The sequence below is a fragment of the Microtus pennsylvanicus genome, chromosome 6 (genome assembly GCF_037038515.1).
Source record: "Microtus pennsylvanicus isolate mMicPen1 chromosome 6, mMicPen1.hap1, whole genome shotgun sequence".
Taxonomy (NCBI): Eukaryota; Metazoa; Chordata; class Mammalia; order Rodentia; family Cricetidae; genus Microtus; species Microtus pennsylvanicus.
The window spans coordinates 42,106,430-42,133,908 of NC_134584.1; the positions used below are offsets into that span (position 1 = coordinate 42,106,430).

General features: G+C 40.6%; 1 protein-coding gene across 2 annotated transcripts in view; it reads right to left on the minus strand.

The window, feature by feature from the left end:
* The window catches only part of Pde4d (phosphodiesterase 4D), an 840,110-nt gene that overhangs the window by 684,970 nt on the left and 127,661 nt on the right, over positions 1-27,479 (minus strand). Inside the window, exon 1 of one of the 2 annotated variants that reach the window (XM_075976082.1) lies at positions 7,825-8,119. The exons of the other annotated variant lie outside the window; for it this stretch is intronic. Coding sequence (XP_075832197.1) covers positions 7,825-8,090 — 266 coding nt within the window. The 5' untranslated portion in view covers positions 8,091-8,119. Of the gene's footprint in view, positions 1-7,824; positions 8,120-27,479 lie in introns of those variants that run through there. 2 annotated transcript variants of the gene reach the window in all.

Consider the following 27,479-nt stretch of genomic DNA (forward strand, 5'->3'; position numbering starts at 1 on the left):
GGTTAATCATTGAGTCTAAAACTTCTTGCCACCATGGAAATCCAATCCAGTATCACCAAGCCTCTGGATACGCAGTGTACGAGTTGCAGCAATGGCCTGTCTGATCTTCACCAGCTCAAACCACAAATGCTCACATATAGAGGTGGTACCTATTTTTCACAATGGATGTAAAAAAAAATTGATGCATGCTGAGGCTTAACCATTTTTAGGAACCATCCAGCTACACAGTCAGGACTCACAGGGGTAGCAGGAGCCATGGGGAAAATAGAAAGATAAATGACACTAAGCCATGAGAACTCAAGGGGACCCTTAGCAGGTAAAAGAAGGTAACTTTCGTCGGTCTACACTTGTTCATGAAAATCCCAGGGTCCCAAATCTGTTTACTCTCGTTCTTTTCACTAAAGCTTACATTTTACTCACATTAAAGCAATTAACAATAATCTTATAAAAACTGCTTTAACGAAAAACAGTAATATTTATTTCTGGATTGAGAGGTGTTTACATTTTAAAAATCAAACATTTTATGTCCAGGGACGTTCTGTAATAGTAGGATTTGGCCAGAAGGCTAGCCCATGAAGGAAGGGAATTGTTTTGAGGTAGCATGGGCCTTGGTCTTCCTGTCTGGCCACCCAGTCACAGGCAGTCAGACTGTGAGTCAGGCCAGATCTGGTTACCAAGCAGTTTGCTGCTTTGTTGCTTAGTAACTTGAGTCTGTGGACCATCCTTCCCAGCTGGCTTTTCGGGGAACCAGCGAACCAAACCTTAATAGAATTCTAACTTGATCTTTTTCCTTAGACTTTAAGCTTTTTGTGCCCTTTTCTCTGAATCATTCAAAATAAAATTATTCTGATTGGTTTTGTGTTTAAGCCAGTGTTATTTTAAAAACCACCGTGAATCAGATTGTCCTCCCTCTATCCTGAATCCCTTCTCCTCTCCTCTAGCTACAGACATTTTCATCAGAAACAAAGGACGGCAACTTTCCAACAAAGCGCGTAGACAACAAGCAAAGTCTTATACCTTTAGATTTACTCACTACCATTTTATAAAACCCTTACTTTTGTAAATAGTCTCAGTGTGCATGTAGGGGAAGGAAATAAATGTGAAAGCAGTTTGACAGTCCAAGGAGTGGTGATATCCAAAGTAATAACAGATGATGGAGAGGCAGGAAGACCTGGACTCGCATTCTTCCCCCTGATCTCAAGGCTGGAGAGCTGAATGAGTGTGACTTTGTCATATTTTTCTGTGCCTTGGTGTGTACTACATATGTAGGTGCACACGCCACCATGCGGGGGTGGAGGTCGGAGAACACCACTCCGAAGTTGGCTCTCTCCCCCTGTGTGTGGATTTCTGGGATGGAGCTCAGGATGCCAGGCTTACACAGAGTCCACCCACTGACCTTGGGACTTGCTTTTAATGATTTAAAAGTGCTGTCTGGGATCAGTATGTAGATTTAGTGAGGTTTTTAAACTTGTAAACATCAAATATCTTTGAAGCCATATGACTTTTTGAATTAGAGAACCTATAACTCAAAAGGCTGAATGACTCAAGTCAAATATCCAGTGGCCAGCAAGCCCTGGCTCCACTTTACTAAGTCAGCCGCAGCTTTCAAAACATGGCTTTCCTTTCCAATGGAAAAGCATTTGTAAAAATCATAGTTCCCCCTCCCCCATGATCGGCTTCTTCCTGAAGCAGCTACTGTAAGAAAAAATGGGTAACTTCTTGCCTAAGGGGGAAAAATGCGGCAAAGTGTTGGCGCTCATCTAGTTACCTACAGTCCCGGGAGCTTTTTCATTGCAGAAGATAACTCTAAAAATTAAACCTACAATTTACATTATTTAAATGATCTTTGAGGTTCGCCTTTAAAAAAATATTTCATTCATTCAATCTTTCTTCTGTGTTTTCAAATTCATAACTTTCGTCTGAAAGCAGAGTCACCATTAGGAGCAAACTTCAGCAGGCAAAAGTTGGGTTCTTATTGCCACTAAGATAAACATCAATGGTCACAGGAAGTACAATTGTACAGGAAGTACAAAGGAGTAATAAAAGCTGGGTCCATTGGTCCTTACTTTCTTCTTCAGTCAATAATTGCCATATTTAGATTTTTGTAATGTAGCAAATATTATGGCTCAATTGACATGCTCTATAAGAGAGAAGAGGGTTTCTGAAGTCCTCTGGTTTGAATGAAAGCTAATAACAGCTCTCATGTTTACTTCAAAAGCTAAAGACACTTTCAACCTGCCCACTAAGAGAACACCACAGCCACAGCTGATGCCTGGGCTCTCTGCTCCTTCAAACATGGCCATGGTGCTTAATATGCTTCCTCAATGATTTTTCCTAGATTACGTCTTCACCTGAAGTCCCCACCTGAGTTCCAATCTGCAAGGAGAGCAACAATAATGCTTGTCTCTTGGTATCTCCACCAGAGAAAAGGGAAAAGAGGAAAAGGAGGGGAGAGCGAGAGAGGGGAGGGGAGAAGAGGGGAGAGGTGAGGTAGGGTGGAGAAGGGAAAGGAGGGGAGAGAAGAGGAAGGGGAGGTAAGGAGAGAAGAGAGAGAGGAGGGAGAGGAGGGAAGGAGAAGAGAAGGGAGGAGAGGAAAGAGGAGGAGAGGGAAAGAGGAGATAGCAAGAGCCCAAAGGCTAAATACAAGAGGTAACATGAGAGCAAATCCAGGGTCCTCAAACACAGTCATTAAGTAACAGCTTTCAAAAGTCTGCTTATGTGTATTTAGCCTCCACATCCTAGAAGGATGGGCATTTTCTTTATGGGTGTCCATTTATTCCCTCTCCTATAACTTGAATAAAATTCATAGCATATGTCTCACTCTAGAAATAAGTTCAGGGACTAGAGAGCTGGCTCAACAGTTAAGAGCACGAGCTGTTCTTCCAGAGGACCCAGGTTCAATTCCCAGCACCCACGTGGCAGTTGAAAACTGTCTGTAACTCCATTTCTGGGGATCTGACACCCTCACACAGACATGCATGCAGGCAAATCACCAATGCACATAAACTAAAAATAAATACATAAAAACTTAAAATATGCAGTTATTGATGAAGGGAGTGACTAAGGAGTGAGCTGTCACTTTTAATCGTGAGGAATTACATACCTGATAGAGAAAAATGTATAAATCAATAAATATGCCTGCATTATCTCACTCCTTAAAAAGCTTTCGTATTCCACAAAAGCCTTTGAAAGAGGCGTGCTGACAGTTCAAATCTTAATCCTCAGAGAATGTTTTCTTGTTTAAAGATGGTCCACCTGCTTTTTACCTTGGCGCATGTTGTAAATGAAAGCATATGTGTATACATGGAACTGAAAAAGATAGCATGCTTGCTGTAATGTCCCACTGTTGAGCTCGCTGTGACATTTCCGTCCACTCAGTGTGTATGGAGCACAGCACACACTGAACGTAATTTTCTTAGTCCTCAATCGGGAAGGGAAATCTCTACCAGATTATTCGTCTGAGAAAAACTTAATTTGGTGTGCAAAATCCATACCTTGTTAGAAACAGCTTTCAGATCTACATATACAGGGAGACTCTGGGTTTGGACCCTAGCACCATGAGGTAGGGGGACCTTATGCAAAAAGTGATAAAATGATGACATTTACAAAAATCGAAGTGGTAGATATTCGGGTTTAGACTGCATCCATAGGAAAATGTTATAACTTAAGCGGGCATAATTACTATTAAGCTTTGTCTTATCAAAAAGAGAAGTGGATAGAAGTGATTCTACCCCAAGAGTCAGGAAGATTTTGAGTCGTAGGTGAAATTGGGCTCTGTACTGTATCCTGGGCCAGATGTGGCTATACAGTGTGACCCTGTCTCAAAAACGAAGCAAAACATAGAATGTGAAATGAAAGCACAAAGGTCTTGTGATGTAATCATGACTAAAAGCTGACTTTTAGCATCCCCAGTACAGAAATCAGCAACTCTTTCCCTTCATGACTCCACTCAGGCCTGACACAAGGGAAATGTGCTAAAACCGAGTGAGGAAAACAAAACAAAACAACCCTAAAATATGCAAACCATTTCCTGACTGGTTTCTCTGAAATAAACTAAGACTGGACATTGAGTTTTCTCTAGCAGGGATTCATTAGATTTGAAATTCCTGATGACATCATAGGCTACTCCCTACTAACATGAAATCAGAATCCACAGTACTGTCACGGCACAGATGTATGAGAGTTCCAGCCTGCACACAGGAGGCGGTTCGGGCAACCACCACCGTTGTCTAGTGATGCGATTGTTACCAGCTATTGCTGAGAGAGTAGCAGAAGTCAAGTGTGCTACAGGAACCTGAAGAGGACAAAATTACTTCTGCTTGGAAAGAAGTAAAGATCTCAGAGAGCAAAGATTGGATCAGAGAGAGGCTCCCACTTTCAGCTGTCTCTCTGTCTTCTATCCCATTATTAAAAAAAAAAAAACTCATTCTCTGAGCTCATGGGATCTTAAAACAGATTTAATCCAATCTATTCATAAACAAGTGACAAGTTAACTATCTAGAAATGTAAACATCATCCTAAAAGTTCACGCCGACCAAAATTATTAGTAGGATTCAGCATATGAAAATAAAAATATTATCAATGGTACTCGCTAAGCATCTACCCCATGAAACACACTCTAATTTATACTTAATTGTGTTGGAGAAAACCAGAAGCCTAGGTACTAGTCCTGGGAAATTGGGGAACAAGGAAATGGAAGTGGATGTTAAGCAATTATCTAAAACCACACAGCTGGCAAAGTCAAAGCCCTCAGTTTCAGCAGTCTGGTTTCTGACGGCTTAGCTGTTCTCTGCTCAGGTCTCACAGTACCAGTGCATTGGGTCAACTGTGTAAGCAGCATTTTGAGTGGACCGGGAAATGCAAATGAAGGTTCAGAATGAAGATCTGCTTGGTAAACACAGGACACAAGGAGGTGAAAATGGGGTCCTTATTGAACGAAAGAGAAGACCTTTTTTAAAAGCACCAGAGGACAAAAATATTGACTAGTTATTAGATATTTATTGACTATTTACCATTGGTCAGTCATGACATGGATTACCAAAACGGGTACACCAGATCTCTGGCTCTTTGGTGGGTAAATCCAAAGCCCTTGCATTAAGATATAATATAATATATGGCAAAAAGGGGGAAAAAAGAGAGAAAAAAAAGCAAAGATTCAGGCTGAGGGCATCCTAGATTGGTGGGTGATAGAAAGAAGGTTTACTTGTAGTCAAGGTCTTTTTGCTCAACATATTTAACAAACAAAAGAATTGCTTCAGAGGTTTGCAAACACCAAAGACTAACAATCTTAGAAGTACAACTATAATATAGAGAGTGAACCAGTTCATCATTAACATACTATATAACCATAACTGTTCACCGGATCTGTCTGACTTTTTCCTTGGAGCAGAGCTGAGCTATGTTTCTTTGGAAATTCGATGTGGCTGCAGAGCTAAGGTCTAGAAGAGGCAAGCAAGCCTCAGTGATCTACAAACTTCTAGGCTTGTAGGTTCTCACCATCTTTCATGCTATTTATCCTTATTCAGTGTTGACTGACATCCCTGGGGCTTCTGTGTTTTGAGCGAGAGAACCACAAGATGATAGGGTCCCATGTCCCTTAAGCACTCTTAAGCAAGCTGTCTTCCACAAACAAGGCAGGGGCAAACCAATGCCATTCACTGTATCAAACCACTGAGATTGGAAGGGTGTTTTATACAGAAACAAGCTCTATACGAAACAGATATCTTCGAACATTATTTTTTTCCAACTAGAGTGCAAATGACTTAGAACCAAGAAATAACTCTTGTTCACCTTTATAACCATTACACATCAGATAGAAACATTCAAGCTCAGTGCATACTATTTATAGGCATGGTAACTGGAAGGGACACCACCAGCAGGAACCAACATATATTTAAGCAGCTGATGATTTGGGAAGAAGTAGGAGATGTGGATATAGTTAGATGCAAATTGGGTGTGTGCACGTGCACTTTGAATTATACATTTATAATGCTACAGAGTATACTTAAACACCTAGTGTTCATATATGAATTTATAAATAAATAATTGAAAAAAAAATCCTGTCTCCTGCTTGGTCCAAAAAGCCTGAGGCACAGATGAGATGGTTGTCAGAGGATACCTGTGGCGTTTGAAAGCTTCGGGCTGACTGAAATGGACTGAAAGCATTGGGATGCTACTTCTAACTCCTTCTGGGTTGGTTTCAATCCCAGAAGGGAACCCTTTCCTCCTGAGTAAATCAAGGGCCGATAGCACGTGTATCTTTTCCACGTCCATCGCTTTCTCTATGCCACCTGATCTGACGGAGAACTTAAGAGGCCAGGAAGGAATACTAGTAGAAGCCCTGTGCTTGGAGTTTCTCCAAACAGCACCAGGAAAGGAAGTGCTGCGGAATTGAGAAGAAAGCCTGTTTTCATGAGATTTCCTGCCTGCCTTCTCCTCAGCATGTCCAAATAACTCAGATAACCTTCAGCTGAACTCCAGGCAGCTTCACATAGACTGAAATCAAGCCGTGAGTGAGGCTTACCCTGTCAGCAATACATACAGTCTTCTGAAATATAATCACAAAGCAGACAGAGGATACCCAAAGGCTGGTCCTACTAGTTTGTGAACTGAAGCCAGCTTTCCTGCCTGGCCCTCAGTGCCTGGTTTTGAGCCAAGTCCCTTCCGTACAAGCATCATCCATAGTGTGTCCTGCCTTTCTCTCATCCACTGCTTACTGCTGGCAAAATTTACAGTGATATCTTTCTCAGAGGGGCTCATCATTTTTCAGATACAAGTTTTTTAACCCTTAATCCAGCATTTGCCGTGGCCCTTGTATGGCCAATGGAACGCAGAATCATTGTCATCTAGTTAAAAGCCTGAAGACAATAGAAACCCTTCTTTAGTCAGACATTTAGCTTTTTAAAATTAACATTCTGGGATTGGACGCGTCTTTGAGTGTGACATGTCTTTTATTTGCTCTGTCATTAACTCTCATCTGTCATATTAATATATTACTGGGTACAGCAATGCCACTCAGTTAGATCTGGGTTCCCTCTCCCTCTTATGGCTTCCTTCCTTGAGTCTTGCTTCTGTTTTGTTTTGTTTTCCCATCTCAAACACATTGGCTTGTTTGGGGAAACTCAATAGAAAATGTCAAGAGTCTTCCAGAAGAAAAAACACATGGAAGCAAATTCCCAAGACAATCTCATCCATTATAACAATGATCAAATATTCATAAAGAAAATAAAAGCACAAAACATTCAAAGCATCCTAATTCAAAGAACACTAAGAGTCCCAGTGCCTGTCACTTCCTGAGGACTTCCTAATCCCCTTCCTCTTTCTGCAGAGGCGTGATGAAGATTGCAAACGCAATGCCATAGGATTAGGGGGCAAATCTTTACACACTACTGTGAACATCCCTGCTCAAATGGGTGTCATGCAGAAGACAGCTAAGTCTGATGACATTCCCTCCATCCTGGTCCTCTCTGGTAAAGCAGTTAGGAGAACCTGGCAAGGATATTAGCTTAAGAAATCAAAGAGAGGCACCACTTAGGCATGGGAGTAAACATACATTCTTTTTTGACATCTGGAATCCAGTTTTCTTGTAGGAACTTGCAATAGCGACTGAGCGCTGAGAACCACCCACCTCAACCACTTCTGTTACCTATCTCTAGGAGTCCTGCCCTGACTTGGGCATTGGTGGGACACACTATGAAGGTAGATTACTACCCATAAATCACAGGAGCGGAAAGATGATCCTCCACCCCACCCCCACAGCCGCAGTAGGAGCAAAAAGCACTGAACCGGCATGGCTAACATCTCAGTGATCCTAGCAGACCTTACCACGTATGTGCTACTGTGAAGCGCCGCTGCTTGGGGATGTTGCTACTCAGAAGCATCCTGCGCAGGAGCCTGGGGGAATTCCTGGGAGAAATCACCGGGGAGAGCTTGGGAGAAGCGGATTTCCTCGCTGTCTTGGACTTTTCATGCTGCAACAGGTTTTCCCTCAGGGATTTCACAAGATCCTCGTTGAGCCATGGGTTTGGAACATGCGGATTATCCACTTCAGGGACCGTCAGGGTGTCCGGGCTTGTCGTCTGCTGAGCCATTTTCCTGGTCAACTTTGTACAGTTGGCCACAATCCAGGACAACGTGGTTGCCTGGCCTGTTTCCAGTGAGTCCCTCGGCCAGAGTCTGGAGAAAATGTCCAGGGAAACAGGTCGGATCCAGCTGCTGTTAGTTCATTCCGCCCCTGCCTCAGTCTCTCCGCGCAGGCTGCTGGGTGTAGACCAGGCGAGCGCACTCCCCCGCCGAAGCCTGCTCAACGTCACCCTCCTCCCCCAGCCCCAGCCAAAGATCACTGACGAGCTCTGGAGGCTCGGGAACATGGAGGGAAGCCACCGCGCTAGCTCGGCTTTTGTCAGCCCTGCAAAGCAGCCTGTTAAACTATTGGAACTAATGCGGCGCAGCTGCTCCAGTGACTTCTGCTTATGTACATAAAAAGTCCTGGGGGGGAGGGCTTAACCATCGTGCCTGCTACTCCTCTGTTTGGCCAGCCTTTCCAATCGCTTATTCTGAATGCAAAGGAAAGAAAAACTTGGAACTTGACCTTCCGCTCCACCAGCGGCTATTTATCTCCCTATGGTCTACATTCATAAAAGAAAATTGCTAGTCCTTTGATTTGGTTTCTCTCTCTTTCTTTCTTTCTTTCTTTCTTTCTTTCTTTCTTTCTTTCTTTTTCTTCCTTTCTTCCTTTCTTCTTTCCTTTTTCCTTCTTTCCTTCTTTCTTTCCTTCCTTCCTTCCTTCTTTCCTTTCTCCCTTCCTTTTTCCCTTCCTCCCTTCCTCCCTCCCTTCCTTTTTTTTTAATAAGGAAAGAGTAAACAACCCGTAGCTAGACAAGGAGGAATGTTTTCCTGCTTACTAAAGTCAGTCTGAAGCATCCCATGAGAGAAATCACAAGAGAATAACAAGGTCTCCACCTTCAGATAGAAACCAAAGGTTTCAAAACGCTACACAGGAAGGACACAGGGTGACTGTTGGGTTTTACAACCTTGCTAATTATGGTTCTTTCAAAGCACCCAAGCAACACTATTTAGACCCACAAATGGTGTTTGTAATCTTTTTGTAGTTAAACTCCTCCCACAAGGTACTGGTTATTTTCATAGGAATAGTTAAAAACGACTTTTATGGTTTCAATCATTTTATATGTTATATATAATTGATGCATTCAATCACAAAAGAGTAAAATAAATCAAGCTTTTCATATTTTCTTGTGTTGCCTTTTCAAAGAAGATTGTAATTGGTGAAAAATATATCTTCAAGAAACTTATTTAGAGAAAGTTTCAAATAAAGACAACACTTTTTTTTGGTAACAGAACAGAGTAAAAGACAATGTTAAAACAAGTAAGTTGCATTGTGAACCCTGGAGTGGAAAAAAAAAAAAGGAGCCTGGCACAGGAGTGTCTCCGGCAGCCTGGTGACTTTTGGAGGTTTCAAATTGTTTCACACTTCGGTCATCATTGACGACCTACAAATTTCATCCAGCCAAAAACTGGAGGCTGAAATAACCAGAGACCATCAGTGGGAGTGGGAGGACTCTGAGATGGTTCAAAGTGGAGAAGTTCTAATATCACTGTTAGTCTTGGGGGCCCCTCTCTACCTCTGCTGCACCTTAAAATTTAAATCTCCGCCTTTCAAATGTTACTAATATAGACAGAAACTCTGAGGTTCTGCTCACCAAAATCTAAGATCAGCTACCTGATCTCTCCCTCCCGATACCATATTTGTAACAATTCATTGGTACACTCATGCCATGGTTTAATTTGAATACTCCATGCAAAGATTGAAATTTGAAAAATTAAGGTGCGATTATTTCTAACCAAAAAGAACTGTTATCAATACAAAAATTTTTCCACAATCTGCAACATTAAGTGACAACATCCTTCAGTGAAAGAAGAGACACTCATCTATGCACAATATATCGACTTACACATGCCGCAGATGACGATAATAATTATTATAAAAGTATTGGTACACACACACACATACACATATCTACGTAAGGTGAGCAGAGAAGCTAAAAGTTACATTAAGGGTTATACAAAATGCCTGTGTAGTACTTGACCTCAAGGAGTTTATTTTAATTTAAGCTTTAAAAAATGTATAGAAAACTACAGCAGAATACTCATCCAATCAGGGTACCTCCCCCCTCCAAAAAAAATGCTGAGACTCACTTGTGGGCACACGTTATAAAGAGACCCTTAATGATACAAAAGTATGAGGCTCAAACATTAATATAACATCTACCATCACCCACACTCCAGTGGAGGGTCCTATGGCCATGCACACACAGGAAGAAATCATTTCACACTGACAGATTAAAAAGAGAGAGGGAGAGTGGGAATTGAGACCCAACCCAGTAGTCAGAGCCTGTGCTGCAGTTTGGATGATCACCTTATGAGGCCTGGATGGAGGTGGGTGGTCCTTGGACTTCCCACAGGTCAGGGAACCCTGATTGCTCTTTGAGCAGAGGAGGGAGGGGGACTTGATGGGAGGAGGGGGAGGGAAATGGGAGGCGGTGGCGGGGAGGAGGCAGAAATCCTTAATAAATAAATAAATTAAAAAATAATAAATAAAAAAAATGCAAAAAAAAAAGACAAAGAACCCACATTTGGTTCCCAGCACACAAGTGGGGCTACAAACAGCAGCCTATAACTCCAGCTCCAGGTGATCCAGTGCCTCTGGCCTCCATCGGCCCCTGCACTCACAAGCACATATTAAGACAAAAAACAAACACCACACACTCACATTTCAAAATAATACAAACTAAGTTTTAGATGAAAAATGAGGACAGGAGCAAGGAAAGAGCCATAATCAAGGGGCCTGTGAGGAGTTGGAAGGAAGGGTGGGTATTATTGAAATACGCCGTATTCAATGCACTGTATGAAATTGTCAAAAGGATAAATGAAAATGCATTTAGACATTACTGGACAGAGACAGAATAGAAGTTCAGGCGGGGAGAAGCCGTAGAAGCAAACTGGGGGTGGGGGTGGGGGGGTTAGCAAAAAATTCAGTGTCTAGCAGTCAGTCATATACAATTCTTTGCGAGTTTAAATAAATTAAAAATTCAGGTAACAGGACCCAGTGTGGTGGTTCAAGCCTTTTACCCCAGCACTAGGGAGGTAGAGGCAGTTAGGGATCTGTGAGTTCCAGGCCAGCCATGGCTACATAAAGAGACCCCTGTCTCAAGGAAACAAACAAAAATTCAGAAAATAGAATAAAGCAGTTTAAAAACAAAACAAAATAGGATGTGAGAAAACTGGAATGACAAAAGTAAAATTTTAGAAAAACTTTTTCCTTTTTAATGACGTAGTTTATTTTACACAAAAATAGTATTTTGTTTGTATCAAGCCTACATACAGGGTCTTCTGTGGAGAGTAAAGTACCGCTTGAGACTGTCCTTGTCCCCAGGGAGTTTGTATTCTAAAGACAGACAGCAAGGGCAACACATTTGGGGCCAGAGATATTTAGAGTATAGTTCTAAGTAGACAATTTGATGATGAGTGACCAAACAAAAATCTATTTCCAACAATCGCACGGGCTCTGTTGGGACAATCATTAAGCTTAGGTACACCTAGATCCTGGTTCTTGCTTTCGATGAGGATATAAGCACAGAATAGGGCTGTTAAGAAAAGAAAATGAGGGCTGGGTAGATGGCTCAGTGGTTAAGAGCATTAGCTGCTCTTCCTGAGGACCTGGGTTCAGTTCCCAGGGTCTCCATGACAGCTCACAATCGTCCCTAACTTGAGTTCCAGGTGATTCAACACCTTCATACAGACATACATGCAGGCAAAAACACCAATGTACAAAAATAAATATATTTTTAAAAAAAGGGAAGAAAATTGTTTAAACTGTGGTTTTCTCTTAAATGGCCCAGTATGCACATGCTCACAGGGAAAGAGGAATTGCTCGTTCAGACCTCACCAAGCCTTGTTTAGACATGAACCAAGCCTGATTAAGCTATCCAGCCAATCTTGCACTGCTGTGGGGTTTGCTCAGGTGTGGGGGCTGGGTTGGTTTGATTCTCCTGAGGTGCAGGACTGAGGGCCTTTTCCAAGGCCCTAGCAGCCTTACTCCTTGCCTTACCGGCCCTCCCCTGAGTCCCCAAAGTGAGGGATGTATATGTTGTTTCTACAATAAAAATTTAACTTTTTATTTTGAGAATTCTCTGCTACCCCCTTAAACTACCAGGAAAACCCCGCTGTGTGGTGAAACCACACTTGAAAATCGCTGCCTTACGAAAATCAGATTAACTGCTGAAAAGAACCAGAGGTAGCCAAGTTCAGATAAAAATGATGATGTTCTTTACGCTAATGGCAGGATCAAAGCTGCTCTTCCAACGAAAGCGTTCTGCTGTCTGCCTTTTACGCAAAATCTTTAGAAAATTAGCTCTCGGGCAAATATATATATATATATATATATATATATATATATATATATATACACACACACACACACACATACATATATATCTACACATACAAATTTGGGGTTCTTTCCAAATAATTCCAAAATATGTTTTTAATTAATTATTCATAAACTGTAAAACAAAAGAAACAAAATTTATGAAGTCTGGGACAAATTAAGTGTGCCGGTCCATATTCAGGTGAGGGCTGGGTTTCCTACAGTTGAAAGGAAACAATGATGTGACTCATTCAAAAGAATGGACAAATTAAAATGATTTATTCTTGACTAAACAGCATTGTTTGCTTCTCCCAAGTTTGGTTTAATTAGGTAAATACGCAGTGAAGTGAGATTCCACTCAAATTGCTCACGGAATGGGTGAGGTTGCGCAGTTTAATAGCTAAGAGGGTGTGGGCTCTGTTAGGATTGAAAAAGCTTGATTTGAACCCCAGCTGAGCTTCTGGGCTTTCTGTATTATTTTGGTGGCTCAGACCCTTATTGGTGAATTAGTATAGTGATCATGTCTGCATAATAGCGTTTGCATATAAATACAGGGTCATGGGGAGATGACCTGATAAAACGCAGGCCACACAAGTATGAGGACCTAAGCTCAGATGTCCAGCACTCACATACGTAAATAGAAGTCAAGTCTGGTGGTGTACTCCTGCAATCCTAGCACTGGGAAGATGGAGACAGGACATCTCATTGTCCTGTGCTCATTGTCCTGATAGCCTTGTTAAGGTTCATTGAGAGACCCTGTTTCAAAAGAGAAAGTGGAGAAAGGTAGAATACAATAAATACCAAGCTCTGGCATCCATAAAAGAATACTCGTGTGAACACAGGCATATATTACACACATACACACACACACACACACACACACACACACACACACACACACACACACCCTGCAAGGAATACCTAGTACAAAATGAGCATCCTGTAACTAGTCCCTATAACAAAGATTCACATTTAGTAGATACCAGTTATATGCCAAGATTTTTGCATTTTATTTTGCTTAATTCTTGCAATTATCCTAAGAGAACCACTATTTTACAGCTAGGACTGTAAAGGCCAAAGGTCATTATCATTCAACAGTGGTATACTTGGGATATGAGGTCTATGAGGTACCAGAGTCTCCTGTTTTGACTTTATGCCTCATTGAGTTTCAAATAAAAGCTGATATGATATTTAAATCAATTATGATTACTACTATGGAAAGTAATGGGTCCCTAACTGCTCCAAATTCTCATTCTAGCTAACAGAAATCTGCCCCTGGCTGCACTCAGAACATACACTGTGACAACCCATGAAGCCTGTCATGTCAAGGATTTCTTCGGGAGGCAGGACAGCAGGGTGTGGAATTCCTGAGTCATTTCTCATCTAAATACCTGTGTTCCTTTAATGTGAGGGCATTTCAGTTAAAGTCCTTAGTAGTTTTTCATTGTACCAAGTAGCATATTCAAAATTATTCCATCCTTTCACCACAGTTTACCACACTGAGCTCATACCATTATAAATTATAATGACATAATTGTTATAGTCCTATATTTAAAAACACAGTAGACTTCTGCAAGAGTGAAGCATTTGAGAAGTTTCACTATCTAGGCTAGCTTGTAGAGATTTCTTTTTTTTCTCCTTCCTTCTGTCTCTCCCTCAATCCATCCTTCCTTCCTTCCTTCCTTCCTTCCTTCCTTCCTTCCTTCCTTTCATATATATTTTATTTTAGGGATATTTTGCCTGCATGTGTGTCTATGCCTTTGGAAGCCAGAGAGCGCATCAGCTTTCCAGGAACTGGAGTTGCAGGCAGTTGTGAGTCACTCTGTGGGTGCTGGGAATTGAACCCTGGTTCTCTAGAAGAGCAGCCAGTGCTCTTAACAGCTGAACCACCTCTCTAGCCTTTCTTGCTTTTCTGACAGTTTTATATCTATGTGTAATCTAGTGTGCTTACATTCACCCTAACACCATCTGACATCCCATTCCTTTCCCTCTGAACTCCTTCTTCTTCCCAGATATTTTCCCAGTGGCTACAGCATAATGACAGCAAAAAGTATCTTTTTGAAAATGAATGATATATACAATCCTTCCACCAAAACAATAAATGTGAAATATCAAATTAAAAATCAGAACAGTTAGTTTGTTAGAATGAGTGTCTAATAGTTAAACAGATAGTGAGCTACAAATATGAAGCAGGGATTGAGTGAAAGTCAAAGTATTCTACATAGAAAGAGTAAGAACAGCCTGGACAAAGAAAAGTGATTTAAGACTTGTTAGGGCTTTAGACTCTTTATTGACTAAAATAGCAGTAAAATGTACTTGGTACTTGGATAGGTATTATATAATGGAATTTAAATGCAGCCAATGTGCTTGCAATATGGTTTGCAATTATGAAAAGGATAGTTCTGAAGTGTGTTCCTGTTCAATGTGAGTTTGTAAAGAAGTGGAAGGGAGCTAATGAGGAACTAATTGTTAAAATTTGTTCATTGGCTTGATATGAGCGTACAATGAAATTAGGAAGTCAAAACTGATTGGATATTACTTAGCATAATCAATTATACATACCACTAATTAAGATCCACTTAACTAATCATCAAAGACATGTTCCTATTTTCAGGGTATTTAGAAGTCATTGAGCAAATGCATGTGCTCATTTATCTTAGAGTTACATTTTACTATACAACTCAGTCTTGGTTCTTTTCAATGAAAAGATCAAGCATGTTTAATGTCACAGATTAATTTAACTATTAAATAGTATTTTATCACCTCCCTTAAAAGAAAAGTTAGCATCATATAGAACAGTGTATCAACAACATTTAAGAATCATGCTTACTGTATGCCTGAAGGACAAATGACACTATAACCTAAATTAGTGTTTTTTTCCTTTCCTGCTGAAACACAGACTTAAAACGAGCTATCCAGGATCCACAATTTTTCATTGCTAAAGGAAACTCTCGAATGCCCTTTCTAAATGCTATTCAGATAATCAGAAATGACCACGGCTTTTGATGGCCCTAAAAAGTATAATATTATTACATTTTCTTATACTTGATTTTTTCCAATGTAAACAATAATCAAGCATTTTTGGCTTCAATTTACAGAATCCAATCCTCCTATATCTGAATCATGTCTTTCCCTAGCCACTCAACCACTGAAAAAGCCACTAGGCACAAGTGCGGAACACACAGGTACTCATTGGCACTCTCTTTTCTTACTCAATGGGATCACCATAAGCACTCCAAGGTAGCAGACACTCAGCTTACAATCTGAAGTGGAAATAGTTAGCTATCAAAGACAAATTATATAGCTTCCTTAAGAAGATACATTTCAAACTCCTGCAAAGTTTCTTATAGTCAAAAGGAAGAGATCTACAAACTCGCCCAAATGGTTCTATGTGTCACAACACAGATCTTTGGTTCACTTTTAGCAACTGTGTTCTTAACGAAAGTTCATAAAACAATGACATAGTTTCTGTCTTTACTCATATAACAGTTCATTATGAAAATGAACAACATCTAATGTGTCTCCTAAAGCCCAGAGAAAAAGAATACAGTCATGATCCTTTGAAAACCCCACAATAGCAAGCACATTTTCTCTTCTCCCCATCTCTGCTCACTCACCATACATCCATCTACCAAGAAGATAGGTTTTAGGGTCTTTTTTAAATTAGTGGAATGTAATGTGTAAACTTGCTATGATCCACACAAATAACATTTCCCTCAGTCCTTCTGATTTTTAGGTCTGCTTCTCAGGAGATAAAATATTTTACTACAAATACCTATATTTAGTGACTTAGAATTGTAATTGAAATTCTTCAACGTATGTAAATAACAATCCCAGAAGACAGACATACTTACAAGGATATCATTTTTATACCTAACTCTAATATTCCCCTGGAATCTATTGCTTACAGGGCACACTGACATAAGGCACTGGCAAGGCAGGGGAGTATTCTCATCCCTCAAGCCAATGCACTATGAACACATTCATTTGGTCGTTTAACTTCTCTCAACCTACATTGAGTCTAAGGTCCTATAGATTTTAAAACCTCAAAAATGCAGTTGTCTTCAGTGTATGCATTCAATAATTGATTGTATGAGATCCAGATTACACCTCAAAACTGTCTTAAGAATCATGTCTCTCCCCAGAATGTTTTGATATAAAAAAGCCTTAAATAGTAGGTCTTTGTATTTGCTTATAAGTTTCCAAAATGTGGGATTACAAAAACCATTATCAAACAGCAATATAGTCCCTTCTACTAGTACCTGGTTACTATGTACCACTGCCTCTACTTTAAGAGATATATTTCATGTTTAGGAAATACAGGATGGCAGGCAAGACAAGACCACACTACACAGGTACCTTACCAATATTATGAAATGGCCCTGAAACTTGTGAAAATCCCTTCTCTAACTAGGTACAAAAAAAAAAAATATGTGTTCTGACATCTGAGTCATAGCTTAGGAGACAGAGTGGGAGAGCAATGCCTAAGTTAATTTAATATTTGGAATCAAAGTATTGTTTTACTTCTAAAATAGTAAAGCTGCAGAGAGAGGTATATTCACTGTTACATAATAACAGATTTTCAGAACATCAGGACTTAATTAACCTTCGAGGCTATTAGAGGAGACTGAGCTCACATTTCCTAGAGTATGGCCCATGGTAGCTGTTTCCAACGTATGTTGTCCACACCCAAATAGCTTTTTCTATACTGAATAGTGCTCTCATTGCGTCCTTTGTGCTAGCTTCCTTTATTACTATGCTGAGTCTCCAAGCTAAGTCCATCCTCCTCTTCAATTGCTATCTATAAGTAGAAACTATAACCTTCATGAAGATTGTGAGACAGGGGCACCTGAGAGCGAGACTACAGCAGTGTGGATTGCATTCTGTACCACGCATGAAGCCAGTGAGAGACTAGAGATGTATTACATGAGAAGACATTGCTGTAGAAGGAATTTAAAGACAACTAGATGCCATAATAATTATGTTTTTTCAAACTTCAGTGCAGCTAAGAATTACTTGGAGACCTTGATAAAATGCGGAGTCAGATTTAGTGCGTCAGGTGGGAGACACAAAATTCTGAATTCCAAATCTTTCAAGTGGTCCATAGATTTCTCATGGACCAGAAACATTGTCCTTTATCTATGCACCAGAATACGTCTTGATAGGTAGCCAGCAAATACTATGCAATGAGAACAGTAACTTGGAGCTAGGTGATGCTATTTCTTTGCATCCAGCTATTTGTATAGTGTTTGATTACCTCCTAATATTTCTAATTACTAAATAAATTGTATTTAGCTCTGATATTAATATTGATTGTAACTTGGCAGAATCTAAATCAAGACTCTAGGCATGCCTGTGAAGGATTATTTAGATTAGCGCATGGCAGTGAGGACTTTTCTGATTCAGGTTCATTTGGGGTAGTAAGATTTATCCTAAGTAGCACCATTGCTGGAGCTGGAATCATAGACAGAAGAAAGGAAAGTGGACCGATCACTAGCATCCATTGCTCGCAGTTTCTTGACTGTAGACACAAGGACACAAATGACCAGCTGTCTCAAGCTCTGGTTGCTATGACTCCCTTGTCATGATGGACTATAACCTTGATCTGTGAGCCAAACAATCCCTTTATCCCTTAAATTGCATTGATTAGGGCATTTCATCACAGCATCAGGAATAATTATGAAGACAAAATAATTATGTAAAACAAATCCCAAGCCCTTTGTTTTTAAAAAGTACATTTATTCTAAAAAATAGTCCAATTCTATTAGAGGTGATATTCAACTTCAGTCAGCCAGGATTTATAGACTTCCTTCATTGCCAGTAAAAGACCAGTAAAATTCACCGGTCATTAACTCTCTACCAACGAACCAAGAAAGGGTGCTCCCACCATGGTCCTCATTCTTGCTTACAGCCAGTCTCTGGGGAACTGTAAAAAATGGGCTGATGTTTTTATTTCTAGTGCTTTAAAGAAAAGTTATTCTGACTTGAAAATGCTCAAGCATTTGCTGAATGATGTGTAGCAATCTGACCTTCTTCTGAAACTATTGTTATGTTTCTGTAGCACTGGAGACTGAACAATTAGGAGGCTTCCCATACACTAGGAAAATGCTGTGCTGCAGAGCTATAGATACAAGGTCTGCTTGACATTGACCCTGTACATCCTAACAAATAGCTTTATACTAACCCTATACGCATATTTATTTCGGTATGTCTGGTAACTATAATTTATAATCTTTAGGTATGTAAACCTGGATAAAGCCAACTGGTAAGTGTTTAACCAATTACCGGAGAACCAAATGCCCTTGTTATCCCAAGAGTATAGCATCATCTCTGTATCGGCAGCAGTTGTTCGGGATCCTTGACATTAAGCACTTGGAAGATAGTAGCTGCTCAGTTGGGACAAGGTAACGACTGGGAACAATTCGTGTTTGTATCATCTGTGTTTACTTTCAGCTAACAACATGGAGATAGTGTGCCCAAGTCAACTAACACTAAGCTATCAACTGAAAATAGACACTGTTTTCAAAATCCTACCAATGTGTTCTTTAAAGTATCTACATAACATATATTTTATCTCCATTGTGAGTAAATTTAAAATTTCAAGAGAAATCTAAAGCTCTTATTCTGCACCATTCCTAAACTTGGCCCTCTGTCTAGGTAGCTGGTCATGGTTACTATGTTGAATTCTCCATTTCCGTGGTAGGGGCCCCCATCCAAAGTAGGCTCAAATAAAAATGGAGCTAGTAAACTGAGGGACTGACTTGGAAATTTTATCTGATGGTATTAATTTGAACTTGAAAGGGCTTTTGTGGCTAGTGGCTACATTATTGAACAGTGGCTGACAGGCCATGTGCCTCCATGAATACTTATGTACCTATAAAGAAATGTTTTTGGAGTCATGGTGTTGTATGTCACCATCGTTTGGCAACTTTATTTTGTTCTGCAGCAAAGATCCCCGTTGCTATTTTTAGCTGATGCCTGCTAGGCCGAAGTGTGACCATGAGCCATTTCACTTTGGAAAGGCATTCTGATTTCCTAGTTTTCACTCTAACACAATAAACAGCCTTGTAAATCACTTTTCATACATTGTAGGTAATTAAAAAAATATATAGATTGTTGGAAGCCAGATTGTTGAGTACTGGGATAGCTGTATTCTTAAAATTTTTATCAAAGTGGCCAAGTTTCTGATGATCCTGCAGACACCCCCAGCAGCAGTGTTTGAGTTCCTACATGTGTCCCCTCAAACAGCCTTCCCCATCATCCTGTCCTCACTGTAACACCATTTTCGCCCCTCAAGAATATCTTCTATTTTTCCTTAGGGTAAAAGGAATTAAGAAATACCTCAGCAGCTACCGTCAAAACCCAAGCCACATTTCCCTGTGCGTCCAAGGCTGTGTACAATTTGGCTCTTTAGCAATTTCACTTGACCAAGCATTTCCCTGTGGTGTCTCTGGTGTGACAGAATCTGCACATTGCAGGAGGCACTGGAGAGGGAAAGCATTAACTCTTTCTTCTAGAATGTTCTGGCACTATGCAGTAAGCCATGTTTCAAACCACTCTCACTGTAATAAAGACAGATTTTGTTGTGAGCCTTTAGCCTTTGCATACACAGAAGTACACAAGATGCCGTTCCGGACCAGAACTCCACCACTCATTTTGTTAGGAAGACCTCCAAATCAACACTGGTATATGCAATCAGTTTGGAGGTCTGCCTTATTTAATCATATATGTGTTGAGTACTCAGAAAGTCCTTCAGTATAATCTTAGACCCACCCATTCCCTCTTCACACATGGAATGTAGACTTAAGAAATAAATTAGCAATGTATATACTGATAAGAACAATTAGAAACCATAAAGTAACATCTAAAAATCAATCTAGCCAACAGCTTTAAGGAAAACCACAAAAGAGCCCGCTCTTCTGCATAAAGGCCGAAAGCAGCAGCGTTTTAGAACTGACTACTGCTGACTTCACAGGGGCCTATCTCAAAATGTTCCGAAACTGAGTAAGCTGGGACAGCAACAAATTGCTTTTAAATTGAATTATATAAACATTCAGCTCAGTAAATTATTTTCAACAAAGATTATGCAAAATAACTCTAACTTGTCACTTTTTAGTTATTTGATGACACTTTACTATCTGGATTGCGAGGCTGTCTGTCAATTGTGCCTGTAGGTGTAAGGATGAACTATGAGGTCTCACTTCCCAGCTCCACACTGAGCTCTTAGATTCTGAAGCCATGTGCTGTTCTTATATGAAAACACTTCAGAGAAGGGTTATCTTTCTACAGTTATAGGACTTGGAAATTGAGAATCACACAGATTTGAAACTATAAAACTTATATCACGCCAGAGAACAAAGAAGCACGTGTTTGAGATTTCCAAAAGCAACTCGGAAGTTAAAACTCAAACAAACAAAGTTTGTGGCACTTTTTTTTTTGACATCTGTGCTTGTAAAATCAAAGTTCTTTAGGCACTTATGGATGAAGTACTGGGGGAAGGAAAGTCACGAGATATTCTAAGTGTGCAAGAGGTCCAACTTCCTCTCAGTTCCTTCAGGGTGACGTAAAAGAGCAAACAGGCAAATCATACAGGTCCTGGCGGTAGGCTGTAAGGAAGGGCAAGGCATAGAGCAGGCTGGAACACGAATTTAAAGATGCATATGGAAGGAACAAGAGCACTCATTCAATTAGCTTAACATTTGTTCAGATAATTAGCTTTAATATTAGTATTTTAGAACATCGTTGGGGTTAGGATTAATGTAAGAGTGTGGCTGCAGTGTTTGCTGAAGGTCCCATTTAAAAAATGAATCTTGTAAAAAGATATTTTAAGCCAATCATCGAGGAGGGGGCGTTATTTTCTTTTAATTACTGGCGAGTTGGCAGTGATCCAGAAAGTAAGCCCACCGAGGCTTATACTACCAATCTCCACTGCTAAACTCAGTGTATCAAAAAGAAAAACGCTGAAAATAAGAGAGAGACTCGCTGAGAAGAGGAAGGCATTCAGGGATGCAGGAGACAGGAGAGGGCAATGGAGGTGAATATAACCATAAAACACTTGTATATATGGACTTGCCAGACAATAAAGAGGAGGTGAAAAAGTTTTAAAATATGCAAATTAATTTCTATGACATCCAATTCAAGCCCTTTTAGGTTTACATTTAAAGGGACATACTATTTTGTAGATTGTTGCTTACCCTGCAAGCATTCTGATCTTTGAATTGGCTACAAATTGTTGATTTCCTTACACTCATATTTTCTAACTTAGTGAGCATAAAAGGAGACGAATGAGAGGATGGCATGGGGCATAAGGGACAATTATCCTCAAGTAGTTTAGCTTTCATCTGTGACTACCTGATAATCCTTTATACTAAAAGTCTTGCTAAACTATTCCTAAAAATAAACGCTTCATTCCCTGAACTGATCTTTCAGCCAACACATACTCACTGAACACTGAGTATCTCCCAGGAATATATTATGTGCAAAAGTAAAAAAAAAAAACAAACAAAACCAAAAAACATAGAGGACTGGATCACTTGCATCTCAGAGTACTCAGAATGTAACCTATCACCCAGCAGTCAAGGGTAAGTTACTGAGACACCCCCCCCCACCCCCCTTTACTTCTTGGTGTTATTTCAGAAGATGAAAATGCGCAAATAGGATTGTTACGTATGTTCCTTTGGTAGACAGGCGGTTGTTCTGAGTGTTATCTTAAAACAGATTAGCTTGCAGTGGCGTTTATGAGCAAACCAGGAACATAATCAGAGTTTGCATGTTTTCTAAGATTTGATGCAGGCATTCTTAAGTAGCTCTTTTATATTTGGGGATTTTAGGATAGGGTACTCATATTCCAATACCAGAAACAGAATCGTGAGTTTCACTCCATCTTCAAACATGCGTCTCAGATGTTTTAATCCCATCAGCAGCCAAAGGACACCGCCTGGCTTTCGCAGGACCCCGACTGTCTCTGCGGCATAAAGTATGTGGTTTACTTGTGATGCAATCACAGCGTTTGTTGCCAGTGACAACGGTTGTTTTCTTCATTAGGTTTTATGTGGTTGGTCAGGTTATGTCACGAGAATTGTACTCAGAATTATGAGTCTGTTGAATACCAGCTTTGTGCACTAATTGCCATGTGGTGTGTGTGTCAGGGACGGGGTGGGGAGGGTGGCTCTCGGTTTTGCTAAGACAGAAATGCAGCCTATTGGGTACCCTGCGTGGCCCTTGTTTATCAGCTGGTTTCTCTCTTCCCGGCCCCTGCCATCTAGTTTGTAGCCTCTGGAAAATGGCACGTGTGTCCAGAAAGTTCCAACTAATCAGTTCTTTTCTGCTGCTCTCCTATTTCTGTGGCTTCAAGAAGCCTTGAATCGCAATCTCCTGGGTGCGTCACGGAGAGCAACTTAAGTCAACTGTAATTTTCAACAGATCCTGAACATGGATTTGGAAAGATCAGGTGTTATTGAAAAGAGTTATAATAAATTCAGGCTTGAGTCCAATTGCTTCCAGCTCGTCTCCTCCCTCTGTGGGTTAACAAGTGTTTCCAAAGCCACGGGGCTTTAAGAATCCTGAAACAGCTAATTAACAGGGCTGATCTACATCACATGGAGCCCGTGTGTTCCAGGCCGCTGTGAAACCTCAGCTTCCCGAGGCTATCAGAACAGTGCAGGAGCACTTGGAATTGAGGTGTGACATTCTGCTCCCCGCCTGTGGCAGAAAATAACCTTTTCAACGGGCACTTTAGGTGAGAATAGTTCTCTCAACAACAATAAAAAAAAAAAAGGTCTCATTGCCATGACTATGAAAAAGTAAATGAACATTTCCTCATGTTCAGACCGTGAGTCACAACTGGCCTGTGAGTGGACCAAGGCCTGAGGCATTCCCTTGACACATTGTCCAGTGAAACGCAGGCGCAGGCGTGGTGAGAGGGTGACTTAGCTTTGGTCACAGTCTTCCAACAGTCAAAACCCAAGTAAAGCAGCACTGGTCTCCTTTTCCAGCATTTTCCCCCAACTTATGTATATAAGCAAAAGTATAATCAAGCTTATCCTATAAAATTGGACTAATCGAGATGAATCAGTTATATATGGTAATGCTAGAATCATCTATCACACACAAAAGTGTTATCTCTTGCCTCTCGCTTACAAATCTGCCCTCTGCTGCTGGGAGGGGGATGGTGGTGGCACCCTTGGGGGACAGAGACAGGCAGATCTCTGCGAGTTCCTTTATCTTATCAAAGGTGTCTTTCTAAAACACATGACCGCCTGTTTGAATCAACTTGATTTTTTTCCCCCTTGTTTCAGGTAGGTAACATATACATAATTTTTAAATGCATCTTATGTCACCACAATCACTACCAGACCCCCATCTACATAATTTCATCCTAGGCTACCAGGCCAAATTGTGTACACTTGAATACTATAGCTGTAGGAATTTAGTTCCCCAAGAAGCCCTGCCTTTTGAAGGCTGTCACCTCATCCACCTGGTCGCTCATCTCTCTGCTCAATTTTCCGTTCATTCTTAGGATAATACTGCTTTAATGTCACTTGCATTGGGAATTATTTACCTCTTAATATTAGGACAATGCTCTAAGCCCCCTGGCTAATTTTTTTTATCACGAGGATAGGTTTATGAGTTAGCTTTTGGTACTTAATGTTTATATTATCTTTATAATATACAGAATGAAATGACAAAGTGATAAAGGAAGGTCATTGGCTGACCTATACAGAAATGGACAAGTGGATGGATTAATGGATTTAACTAGTAACTAGGTCATTGAATTAGATTGGATCTAAGGGTTCTCTATACAATTAATTTTATGTAATCTATTTTAATGACATGTTCGAAGTGATAAGAACAAAATATATCAGTTAGAATATATCGTAATTCATATGCAGTGACATATGAATTACAAGTTCAATTTCAACTCATGCCTAAATTTGCACAGCCCCTTTGTGCAGACTTCTCATTAAAGGTCTAAAGAGCCTGACTGATTTTTAAAAAGCTGTGTGTATAGCAGGTATCTCTTATTCAGTGATTAAATATATTAGATTTGTTTTCAGAAAACATCATGTCAAGCCCAAGGCTTGGTATGGTAATGTTACTAAAAGATTGAATTAGAATAGCAAACAAATCATGAGTCCTAAAAGAAATATAGGCTGAGTTAAATATAGAACTATATCAACGTATAGCTAACATTCACCTATAATAACTAGCTCTGTAGAAAATGCAACATTTACAGTAATAGAAAAAAAAGGAGCAAGTGGAAGATCTTTACGAAGGACTTGGGGATTTTTTTTCACTTTTTTATTTTATTTTTATTTATATTTATTGCTTTAAAAATAATGCCATTCAAAATTTCCACTTCCTTCCCTCCTCCCATTTCCTTCCCGCTGCTTCCCCACTCACTCTTCCCCCCTCCCCGTCCAGTCCTAAGGGAGGGCAGGGTACCCTGCCCTGTGGGAAGTCCAAGGCCCTCTACCCTCCATCCAGGCTTAGGAAGGAATGCATCCAAATAGACTAGGATCTCAAAAAGCCAGTACGTGCAGTAGAGACAAATCCCAGAGTTATAATTGGCTTCTCAGTCTGCCCCAATTGTCAGCCACATTCAGAGGGTCCACTTTGATCCCATGCTCGTTCAGTCCCAGTCCAGCTGGCTTTGGTGAGCTCCCATTACATCAGTCACACTGTCTTAGTGGGTGGACCAACCCCTTGGGGTTCTGACTTCCTTGCTCATATTCTCTTTCCTTCTGTTCTTCAACTGGACCTTCGGAGCTCAGTCCAGTGCTCCTCCGATATGGGTCTCTGTCTCTATCTCCATCTGTCGCACAATGAAGGTTCATACTTATATTTTGGGGGTTAGGGTTAGGGTGAGGATTTTTAAACAATGCTTTAATAAAATACTTCCTGCTTTAGTGAAAAAGAAAAGACCATCTGTGACAGAATATTCGAAGGGCAGGCTTTGAAAATGACTGGTGACTGTCTTCAGGGTTAGCGTTTCTGGAAAACACTCCTTGTGCAGAGGAATGAGCCAGGCACTGGGAGCTTAGGCCCATAAGGACGGACGTCTTAACTATCTCAAGGGACCAGACATCCTGCACAGAACACAGCAGCGGTGATTCTAACACCTTCCTGGGGATGGCCCTCCAGGACATGGGGAGAACATAGTGTTTGAAGTGCAGGACATTGAATAAAATCCAGCACAGCTCCAGGAAGCAAAGGAGAAATGACTCTGCTTATTGGAGCAGATACACAATGCAAGTCCCTTGTTATGCTGGGGTGTGGTGGGGGATGGTAGTGTCTGGGTAACACTGTGACCTACTAAGCCTTGGGGAATACAGCTAGCTGTTGGGGCTGGTACAGAAGAACAAAAACTTCCCTCAAATGCTGAACTTATTGGAGTATCCTTGGGGGCTCTCAGAAAAAAATTGGATTGACAGTGGCAGGAACTGCTTCAGCGGTGTGGGGGAAAACTAGTGGAGCTTAAGTTATCTTAGCAGGTGTGGATGCTTTGTCACTTAGGGCTGGAAAAGTAAGGCAAATGCTCACTTTTAATAGATTATTATAAAGCTAAAGGAGAGGGAGGGTTAGAAAGTTCACTTAACAGAAACTTATTACAGATAATAAAATGAGTTTTATAAAGAGAAAATAAGAAAAAAGACAAAGGGGGCTGGAGAGATGGCTCAGTGGTTAAGAGCACTGCCTGCTCTTCCAAAGGTCCTGAGTTCAATTCCCGGCAACCACATGGTGACTTACAACCATCTGGTGACCTCTTCTGGCCTGCAGGTATACACACTGACAGAATATTGTATATATAATAAATAAATATTTTTTTTAAAAAAGACAAAATCTAAAATAAATACAGCATACATCTGTTTGTGCAATGTTATCTGTGTTGCAATAATACGTATATATGAATATATGTGTAGTGTGTGTGTGTATGTGTGTGTGTTTGTATGTAACTTCTAAAACCAAAGTCCTATTTCATGGGATAGAGTGTGTGTGTTCTGAATTCAGGATTTGTCTGATTCAGATAACCGTTTCCTTGAAGGGAATTACAGAGGTGTTGGTGGGAGAAAGGACACCAGAATCCTCACTCAAAGAAGAATCTACTGGACTTGAGAATGGGATTTGTTTCATATTGCGAAGATCATTCCCAGGAAGAAAAGAAGCAAAAACATTGTGCTCAGAAAGAAGAGCCCATGGTAGGCAACACAAAGAAGCAAAAGTAAGCGGCTCATTCACGAAGGCTGGTATCCACCCGAGCCACCCCGTGGTGGGTCAAGCTGCCTGGGCAGGTGTACACATTGGGTACACCTGTGCCAGGAGGAAGCTATCAGATCACAGAGTCAGAGCGATTGCCTAAGTTATCTGCGACACGGGTTCGAGTTTCTTGTTGTGCTAAGAATTAAGACCTTCTGCTTCTTCTAGATGAGAAATAATATTACTTGAAATCGTTGCAATTTTCTTGGTTCCCCTGATGTCATATAGTGCATTTAGTCAGCATATTTTAACTCCTATGGAGGTGAAAATTCATTTTCAATGTGAATGAAAATCGTACCCCTACCTATGTCATTTTATTCTAGGGTAAAAATGAATCCTTAATCCAATTTCATTAGCCCTGGGTCCATGAAAGTCGTCCTATTTAGGGGCTCCCTCTGCAGAACGGGAGTTTGGGATCAGTGTTTTTCTAAAGGGGTGGAATCAGATTCAGGCCCAGCTTCACCAAGAATCCATTATGGTGCTCTGGGCTCTGGACATTCAGAGCCACGGCTCTCATAAGTAATTCTGTGCCCTGAGCTGATGTGACATCCAGGCAGTATGGCCAGTTGAAATGAAGCAGCCAGCAGTGCTCTCTGGTGGGAGTGACTCTGGGGGGGGGGGAGTAGAAAGAGGAAGTGACACCATTCCTGTCCATTCTACTCCAGACCAGTGACAGAAAGGTTTAAAACCTCACAGAGTTTGAAGAGACCAGAGGAGCACACAGTATCTCAATGCTCTTCAATGGCAAAGACACAGCCACTTACAAGGGGCAGTAATT